The following is a 10,353-nucleotide window of genomic DNA, read 5'->3' on the forward strand; positions in this document are numbered from 1 at the left end:
GAAAGAAGGCAGGCACCCAGTCTCCCAGTGGGACCAGGTAAAGAAGGCAGACTGATAACATAGCAATGTTCAAAAAGCATCAGTCTCCTTTCCTTCATTGTGCCTCAAAGAAAACACAACCAACAGCTGAGCAGATCTGGGGGCTTCTCACTGTTTCCTCCTCAGTTTGATATATTTTAGTTTGTTTCCAGGTGAACTCACTTGTGAGGCGATCCCTGGATTCTCTCCAGAGGGATGGGAGATCCCTCCCGGCCTAATTCATACTTTGCTTTTGTTGTCATTTTTAACTTAAAATAAGATATCGATAAAAATCCAAATACCAGAATACAGAGGCTCGTGGGATTTTTCTTCTCACGTAACACAAAAATTTAAGAGCGTACTAGTTTCAGATCAAACCTCTAGAAGCCTCCATCACCACATTTCCTGTTTGTAACTGAACAAAGTACACACAAAAGATTTTGAGACACAGAAGAGAGAAAACTGAGGTACAGTTAAAGACACACTTTACTAGCACACTGCTTCTAAAATACCAGAACAACTTGGAAAAAAAGTTTGTGGGGGCATTTTTAATCCACACATTTGCCTCATGGCTACATAAGGATTTCTCTGACAAGGGAAGCATGTCAGGTAAGTGGCATTTTTAATTCTTTTCTTCTATTCCTATGCCTAAAAATTCACTAAATAATTTCCACGTCTCCAACCAAAAAAACACTTAAGATTTGGGAAGTAAATTAGTTTACACATTATTTTTAAAATGTGAGATAACCTTTAGTATAATTTAGAACATACTTGGAAATATTTTGATGAATATAAGTTGATTATTTTCTCTTAAAAGAAAAGAAAGGGAAATTTCATAAGATAAAGCTAGTTGTAGCCATTCAATAAGTGTTTGCTGATAATTATGTCATTTACAGTATCTGTTATTTTTAAAGAAACTTTTGGTGATCCTGCGTATTCCTCTTTAGTCTAGTGATACAGTTATAAAGCAGGTTAGTAGTAACCACATTCTAATTCCTTTGAGTTTAGGAAATGTATTATCTTCCCAGAAATTAATACAATTGTCGATATCAGAGAGATGACATTCTGCAAAGGCCAGTGAAAATCTGATCTCCGTGGCATGGATTGCAAGGCTTGAATCCCCATCAGTTAGCCGAGTGTCTGTTCCACGTTGATGGTTCATACCGTTTTAATGTTTTATGTACTTTTTATGTCTTTAATAAACATCTTTTTGTTGTAAAAGACACATGTTCTACAAAGTAGGAGGACTGAAATATATATAAAAAAGAAAAAAATTACATAGTTCCCATCACCTTAAAAAAAAAAAAACGCAAGATATTGTGTTGTATTTCCTTCCTACTTTTATTTCAATGCATTCTATATGGTTTGTTTTGCATACCTGAAAAAATAATGAACATAAAATCAGATATCCAGATTTTTTGCTAACATTAGAAAACAAGTATTTCCCTTTTTATGATAATTTCTGCCTAATCATTTTAGATGAATGTAGACAATGACATCCATTGGGTTAATTATAGTTTCCTTAGCTATTTCTTTATTGTTGGACATTTACGTTGTATCCAGTTATATTACATGTCAAATGACAGAAAGATGAACAACTCTATACTTTTCCTAAAGGGTTATTTTCTTAGGAAAAATTTCTAGAATTGGCATTACTGAGTAAGAGGTAATGAACACTGTAAGTCTCATTATTATCAAGTTGCTTTTCCAAGAGTGATGCCAAATCCACTCTCATCCTAGCGTGTTTCTCCTGACCAGGCCGGTATCACCTAAAAAAATCTTTACTAATAAAAGTACAATATGCTAACCCGTTGTTGATAATGCATTACTTTGATTATAATGAAGCTGAACATTTTTACATGTGTTTTTAAGCTGTTTATCATCATACAGTTTGCCTGAATATATCTTTTGCTTAATTATTGTGCTTGTAGTACTTTCAATATCAAATTGTAGGGGAGCCATTGATAGGGTAAAGATATTATATATGATTTCTGTGAGTTTGCTTCCCAGTATTTTGTTTGCTGAATTTTAAAATCAATTGATTGGATTAATCACACAGGGAGCATAAGCCTGACATACGATTTGCACACCTACCTTTATTTTTTCCAGGTTCATAGATTAGCAAAAACAACTGTTCCAGTTTCGCTAGTGCCCTGCAAAAAATAGACATGGCAGTATGATGAATAGTTGCCATGAGCTGATGGTGTTGGGGAATTCAGGAAGGTTGGGAAGGCCAAAGGCAGTGAATATGACATTCAACTATTTCCAAGATTCATTAATTCTAATTTTATGAGGGATATGATAAAATTTCTTCCATACCATTTTGTAGTTTAGATGTTCCCTTTAGAGGTAACACAGGAGTTCCTCCATTGACAGTTGAGACCTTCGACAATGTCACAGAAGAGATAAAAATATCAAGTTTTTTGCTGTTAAAGACTCATAGATCTTAAAAGGAGGGGAAAAAAACTTAATGTGAGAGAAGAGTCAGACAATAGTATTTTTTACATTTAGATAAAGTGAAGTTAAAAAGAAAATTAGTGTGAAAAAGTGAAATTATTCCTAGTTACGTAAAGGAACATAAGAAACCAAATCTCCTTGGGTTTCTCCTGCCTAAATGCCTTGCACTCACTGCATCAATAAATGGGCCAATATCATAATTCCTACCATGTTTCTACATGCACATAAAATCAATATTAGCAGAAGGAACTGGTGAGAACAACTCCTGTGGGCTACCGTTCATTTAGTTCACAGAGTGATCCGCAACTTCGTTACAATTACACGTTGCTGTTTTTCAAAAAAAGGATTTTCATTGTCTTTACTCAGTTTTCTCTTCCCTTGAGCCTCAATCGCCTTTCCGAGAACAATGAGTCTTTCCTTTAGAGATGAGGTAGGACTAATTTATGAATCACCTTTTAAACTTACGTGTTCTTTAAATTAGAGATGGGTCAAAGACAATGGGTTTCATCATTTAATTTAGGTAATGTATGCAGTGATTTTAAGGAAAGTCAGTCCGGGAAAGATTGTCAACATCATTATTGGTTACATTTCCAGGCGTTTTGAATTTCATTTAATTCTCTCAGTATTACAGAACTAGAAAGAGGACAGAAAAAGATTGACAGGCCTTCTTAAAACAATAAAGAAATATAGTAGTTAAAATTTTGTTGGATGAAGATTTCCCACACACCCGTGACATCTTCAGAGGATCTCGCCAAGGTGCTTCTCCAATGGAAAACAATAAGTACATGTATAAAATGGAGTAGTAAATACAGATAAAGAAAGACTCATCAATGGCAGGGATTTGGGCAGCACTCCAATCCCAAAAGGATTTCTCAAGTTGACCAATCCCAATTAAAGTTTAATTATAAAAGTGACAAGTAGTCCAGTACTGGGGGAATTATAAAATGCTGTCTTAAAATCTACCCCCACCTCCCTCCACATGTATGTTCCCTTTAACAAATTCAGTTAAATGTTGGTTAAGAGCAACTATGATGTACTATGTCACCCAGATGGGGATCTGAACTCCAGCTTTACAACCGACTTAGTGAGGTTCGGTGAGATGCAAAAAGCCATACAACTAGGAAGTGCCTACACTCAATCTTCCTCTGCACTTTGAAGCAGATATTCCAATGCCCCGTGTTGCTATTGTCCCTCTCCCCATCTCCATCCTTCCCCAACATACACCATCCATTTCTCAAATAACCCTCCGTTCATAACATACCCTTACTTAAGGTTGACAGGTATAAAATTTTGCATTAAAAACAATATCTTATTTACTCGAGAGCCTGGGAGTCGACTTGAGAATCCCTTCCAGTGTTTCTATCAATGACTCTAATGTCTTTTACTGATGGGATGATAGGGATGGACAGTGGTGGGAGGGGGGGCTGTGTGGATACTGACAACATGCTACAAAGAGTCATCAAGACTGTGCCTAGTTCCACACCAAACTGTCATCACAGTTAGAAAAACTCTTTTTATGCATAAGATCCATGGGGATTGTTATATCAGAACTTTTTCTTTGAACTTTCTGGGGTGCCTAAAGTAGATATACATATTCATGGAATGCAACAGGGAGATAGTCATTGCTCCGACAGAATTTGCAAGCCAACGAAGAGAAACCACCATGAAAATCCATATCCTATATACTATAAACTCATACAATTGTCTCAGTTACAGACTCCCTGAAGGAAACACAATTAAGGCATTATAAGTATTGTTTTTCTATTGTTACTTAAGTGAAGGCTTCTGTACGAATCAAACCTGCCAGCAGAAAAATGATACATTTGCTTAGCTGGGTTTCCCTCCAGAGCACATGCAAATGTGAATTCCAGATACAGTGCCTGCCAAGTACTTTTGGCATTAAAGGAGTTCGAGGTCTCATAGTTAAAGCTACCATGATTAGCCCCTGGCAGTAGAAAGCTAGATAGAAACTTAAATCATGGTTTTTCTAGCTGTCATTGCCTCATTAATAACTTCTTGAGGCCTTTGGCTTTTTAACAGTGTGAAGAGCCAAATTCAAATTGGGTGGGAGTTCCTTTTAACTTGATAAAAGCTTTTTAAATGAAAGTAATTACAATTATGAAATAATGATACTAAAGATTGCATTTGTTGGGCAAGAACTTTTGAGCACTTTGTGCATCTAATAGTATAAGAAGCATTATCTATGCTGAATAGATACCCACATGGGTCTGGAGCGATTCATACTGGATATGGGAAATAACTGGGTGAAGAGAGGTGTGAAAGTATGTGTGTGTGCATGTGAACACTTACATAGATCTGTCATTCAAATTGAAAATCTCAAACATTTAGCTACTCAATAGCTAAATCTGTATTTTTTTGTTTTTCTCATCTGTGTAAGTTTTTTTGTTTTTCAAAATTGGGGCATTTATTGTTGGCAATCAAAAAATTATGAACGCCGGGACGCCTGGGTGGCTCAGTTGGTGTAGCATGTGACTCGATCTCAGGGTTGTGACTTTGAACCCCATGTTGGGTGTAGAGATTATTAAAAATAAAATCTTTAAAAACTTATGGAAGCTATCAAGAATGTCATGAAATACAAAGTTTCTAAAAGAAAATCTTCCTGTTTAAAACTCATATCACATTACACAAGGAAAAAACCTTGGAAAACAGAAGAAGGTTAGATAGGAATTGAAGACTCTCGAAATCAGAGGAAACAAGAGACCATGCTAAACCAACCCCACACTTTAGAATTTGGCCTGTGTTTTCAAAGGCCTCCAGTTGATTATGTGAAACAAATTTATTGTTACAGTAAATGACAAAACCGAGTCCTAGAAGAATGTACAGTGTGGTCTAAGTTCTTGCCTTACTATTGCTAACATATTTCATGAAAATTACTAGGACTTTCCTTAAGGCCTTTATGTAAAATGTAGGCTCATAACATTGATTTGGTTGTTTCTTTGTAGTTGAGAGCAAATTATCTTCTTGTCCCAATTAATGGACTGATACAAGTTTTTCAGTGTTCCTTTTAATTAAAAAGGAGAAAGGGAAACTTCTAATTGAAATATAATTTTGTGCAAATGATAGAATATTTTATAGCTAGAATCAGTGTAATTATAAAAATAAGATGAGGGGTTTTTGCCTTGAAGTATGCCTTTTTATACAGTGCTCTATTTTATTTACCCAAACCACAACTATGTATTGAATATATACTAAATACTAGATGCTATGAGAGCTGGGAAGGAAAAAAAAAAAAACACTAAGTATGAAGTAAATCATTAGTTCTCTCTAGGATAAGTTCTAGAGATCTATTATTCTTTTTTATTTATTTATTTGCTTTCTTACCCTTCCCCCAGAAAGAGAGGTATTTGAAGTACATAGAAGCATATGGTCAGTATAAAGGATAACCGAATAGATCAAGACAAAGGAAAATAAGGAGCAAGGGATATGATTAGGTCACAAAAATGAGTATCATATAATCCCAGAGATTTGCTTAAGGTAGATTGTGTATCAGATAATACATAAATGCAGACAGATGGCATCATGAACCGTAAGAGTGAAAATGTGCCTGTTCTTGAGAAGATTCCCAGCTTCTTCTACCAGAGATGCCAAGTGATATATTAAACAATATCTTCTAGTCCGTAGACTCCTTTTAATTAATGAATTCAAATAGCAAGTTTCATCCATCTGGTTCTTTTCCTTAAAACAAGATAACATAGGCAGAAAGTGTACAAAATGGAAAACAAAAAGAGCGACAAAGTGTTTTAATTTTTATTTCCTGACTGTAACCTGAAGTTCAGTATTCTGTTGTCATTTTAAGGCAGATTGTCAGCTGAAATGGAAACAGCTTTATATTCTCTTAAACAATTTTAGGAACATAACTGGGATATGTCTCAGAATAGAAAGCCATCGAAGCCCATTCTACATCCATTCAGAGGTCGATCCAGGGAGAACCTATAGGCAGGGTGAAAATTTCCTTCCCAAATCAGTTTTGCATCCTTTCAGCATGTGCATGAGTGAATGATCAAGGTCTCAGGGTATATGCCATAGGATTTGATGCAATAATTCTGACCTATTATTTTTTTTCAATGACAAATTTTCTAAAGTAAAACGTTCTTTTTTCTTTTTTTTTTCCAAGTTTTTATTTAAATTCCAGTTAGTTAATGTACAGTGTAATGTTAGTTTCAGGAGTAGAATTTAGTGATTCCTCACTTATATACAACACCCAGTGCTCAGCACAAGTGCCCTCCTTAATGCCCATCACCCATTTAGCCCATCCCCTGCCCACCTCCCTGCCAGCAACCCTCAGTTTATTCTCTATAGCTTGCCTCTCTCTTTTATCCCCCTATGTTCTTAAATTCCACATATGGGTGAAAACATATGGTATTTGTCTTTCTCTGACTGACTTAGTTCACTTAGCAAAATACTCTCTAGCTCCAATCATGTGGTTGCAAATGGCAAGATTTCATTCTTTTTGATGGCTGAGAAATATTCCAGTGTGTGTGTGTGTGTGTGTGTGTGTGTGTGTGTGTGTGTGTGTGCATGTGTATCACCTCTTCTTTATCCATTCATCAGTTGACGGACATTTGGGCTCTTTCCATAATTTGGCTATTGTTGATGCTGCTGCTATAAACATTGGAGTACATATACCCTTCGAATTAGTATTTTTGTATCCTCTGGGTAAATACCTCGTAGTACAATTGCTGGATCATAGGGTAGCTCTATTTTTAAATTTTTGAGGAACCTCCATATTATTTTCCAGAGTGACTAAACCAATTTGCATTCCCACCAAGAGTGTACAATGGTTCCCTTTTTTCCACATCCTTGCCAACATCTCTTGTTTCCTGTGTTGTTAATTTTAGCTGTTCTGACAGGTGTGAGGTGGTATCTCATTGTGGTTTTGATTTGTATTTTCTGATGATGAGTGATGTTGAAAATCTCTTCATGTTTCTGTTAGCCATCTGGATGTCTTCTTTGGAAAAATTAGATTCAACTACTTCTAACGTAAGATTACAAGTCACCCAATTTGGCCAAAGGTAAATCATTTATACATCTATCAAATGCTTCATTGAAAACAAAGCAACTTTCTGGCCAACTCTATAAAAAATTAGCTTTGATATGTGTTCTTAGGTAAGGTATACTATATTATACTATATTATGGTATATATAATTACTAGGCTGAAAAAAATAATGGATATTTGCCTAAAACAATAATTTGAATTTTAAGTAGTTATACTTTGTTCATTCTTTCTCTAACAATAACCAGACAGAACAACTATTTCATAAGGCCACTCAGTTTATGATAACCATGTTATCAACCTATAGGAAAACCCTTATTTTTCTCTTCTCATAGTAGAAGAGGGTGTATTTAATGAGTAAAAATAAAGACATTGGTCTTTAAAGTAAAAGTTGAAGAGAGTGACAGCACATCCCACTTCATCCCTTTGAAAGTTATTGTGCATTCTGTAAGGAGATTATTTCTCCTCACCCTGACTCTTCTGTCATTAACATCCTAGTTTTACTCAGGCATAGATTTCCTAGGGTTGCATCTGGCTCATACAGCTTACCTCAGCTAGTGGTATTTTCTAAATTCCTCTTCCCAGAGATTTCACTGACCCTAACCAAACTCCCCAAAGACTGAGTTTTAAACAAGAAAATAAAATTTTATATTTATAGTGGTGGACATCCCATAAATTTAATCAGATGACTGGCTGTCAGCACCAACTTCCTGTATCAAGTTTCCTGGGGGGGAAAAATACAATAATCTGTAGGTTGTTGGGTAAATATAGACTCAGGACAGAGAGAATTAGGAATTGTCGATGAGCACTTACACCAAGACTACAGTGGCCTAATGTGCTACTCTCCTTCTCACAAGGATCTCTTCCCTAGCTGCTGGAAGGTAGGTCCTTTCTCAATAATACTAGAGAAAAATGTAACAGAATCTTCAACTTGTCTTTCCAAGGTTGTGGGTGTGTTTAGACCTCAGACTTGGTCAGAACTTTTCTGTTGGCCCTAGTCATTACATTACCCATCTTTACTCCACTTGTCTTCTATTTAGTCACTTGACACATATTTAGTGAAAACCTTCTTTGTGCTGAATAGCTTGAAGAAATAAAAATAGGAGTCTTACTAGTTGTAAGATGAGAATAATAATAATAATAATTTCCAGTCATATATTGAGTAAGTCATGGGAATAAAAGGTACAGTATAGAAAATACAGTCAATTGTATTGTTATAGTGTATGAGGACAGAAGGTAGCTATACTTGTGGTGACCATAGCATAATATATAGAAATGTACATCTGAAACTAATGTAACATTGTGTGTCAACCGTGCTCAAATAAAAAAATTTTTAAAAAGAATAATAGCTAATATTTATTGAGCATCTTATTAGTGAGGAACACTCTTCTATGAATCTCAATCCCCACAAAAATAGGTACAATGAGGAAATTGAGGAATGAAGACCAAGATGAATATGACCTTCTTTTTGTCCTTCGAGAAGTTCATAGTCAAGTGGTGAGAGACGTTATGCATAAATGATTACCTCAACAAATATTACCTCAATATTTGTTGAAATGTAGAGAGATATAAAAGATATCACTTGGTGGGGGACAAGCAGCAAAGAGTGAATTCTTCAAAGAAAATGTAGTCTTGAAGGATGACTAGGAATTCGTCAAATGGCTAAGGGGGAAGGCATTTCAGGCAAAGGGGCAAATATACAGAGACATAATACATACATACAGAGAATGATTGGAGCATGGTATAATGAATTTCACTGCATTATTTTTTGTAAGAGAAAACATTTTAAAAAATCAGAATGTCCATCTTAGAGAAATGGGTAGATGAATTATACCTATTCACCACATACACACATTTACCACATATCCATATACCACAATACTATGTAATTCTATGCAGCCACTAAAAATAACATAATAACATGGTAAAAATCCCCTAGACACACTGGTAAGTTTTTTTTAAAAAGGCTTATTAATATAATATTAGTGGTAAGTTTTTTTTTAAAGGCTTATTAGTATAATATTAGTGACCCATTTATGCTCTAATAGAGAATCTTAAATGTTGTTCTAGGATTTACTAGGATTTTTGATATTGCTAGGATTTTTAAAATGTATACTCAGCAGTATAAAAAAACTTCTGTTTTTTTCATAAACAATAAAAATCAAAGAAATAATTCAAAGAATATAGGCAGTACCATGCAATACCTAGAATTTCTGGTATATTTTAAGTAGTTAATGATTACTATGTTGTAGAATTCTCATAAATATTTATGGGATTATGTTCATGATGAATAAATAAGGCCCTTCTAAAACTTAGTGTTTTTAACCAAAGACTATTCAAGTCTTCTCAATTTTCTTATACTTTATGAAACATAAAAATTCCCTTAAAGAAAATAAAACCACACATTTCACTACGATTATCAGTTAATTTTTCCTATTTATTAACTAATTCTTTAAAAATCTTTATAAATCATATGCATTATGTCTGGCACTGCAGCGCAGAAGGCAGAAATGGTCTTATTCTCTGTGGAGTTTATGGTAACATCTAAATAACATCTAAATAACATGGTATGAAATTAAAGAGGAGGTAGCAGACATTAGTAGACAGATTTATTGGTGTTTAAAGAGCCACAGACTAGTTCAAACAAAAGCAAAGTATATATAAATAAGCAATATGTAATATATGTAGATGTACATCTATATCACAAATGCATATAGATTTTATATATTTAATTATCTATATGCCTATGTTCACCTGAAAATAAATGATGCCAGGAAAGGAAGGAAGGAAGAAAGGAAGGAAGGAAGAAAGGAAGGAAGGAAGGAAGGAAGGAAGGAAGGAAGGAAGGAAGGAAGGAAGGAAG

General features: G+C 34.8%; 1 protein-coding gene across 2 annotated transcripts in view; it reads left to right on the forward strand.

Moving 5' to 3' along the window:
* The first annotated feature begins 407 nt into the window (after positions 1-407).
* Positions 408-10,353, forward strand: part of TRAT1 (T cell receptor associated transmembrane adaptor 1) — a 32,016-nt gene continuing 22,070 nt past the window's right edge. For both annotated transcript variants that reach the window (XM_025873930.1, XM_025873932.1), the window contains exon 1: positions 408-627. In XM_025873930.1, the coding sequence (XP_025729715.1) occupies positions 621-627 (7 nt within the window). In that variant the 5' untranslated portion in view covers positions 408-620. The remainder of the gene's footprint in view (positions 628-10,353) is intronic.

This window comes from Callorhinus ursinus, unplaced genomic scaffold (assembly GCF_003265705.2).
Source record: "Callorhinus ursinus isolate GAN/ISIS: 27379988/994484 unplaced genomic scaffold, GSC_fseal_2.0 scaffold1, whole genome shotgun sequence".
Lineage (NCBI taxonomy): Eukaryota > Metazoa > Chordata > Mammalia > Carnivora > Otariidae > Callorhinus > Callorhinus ursinus.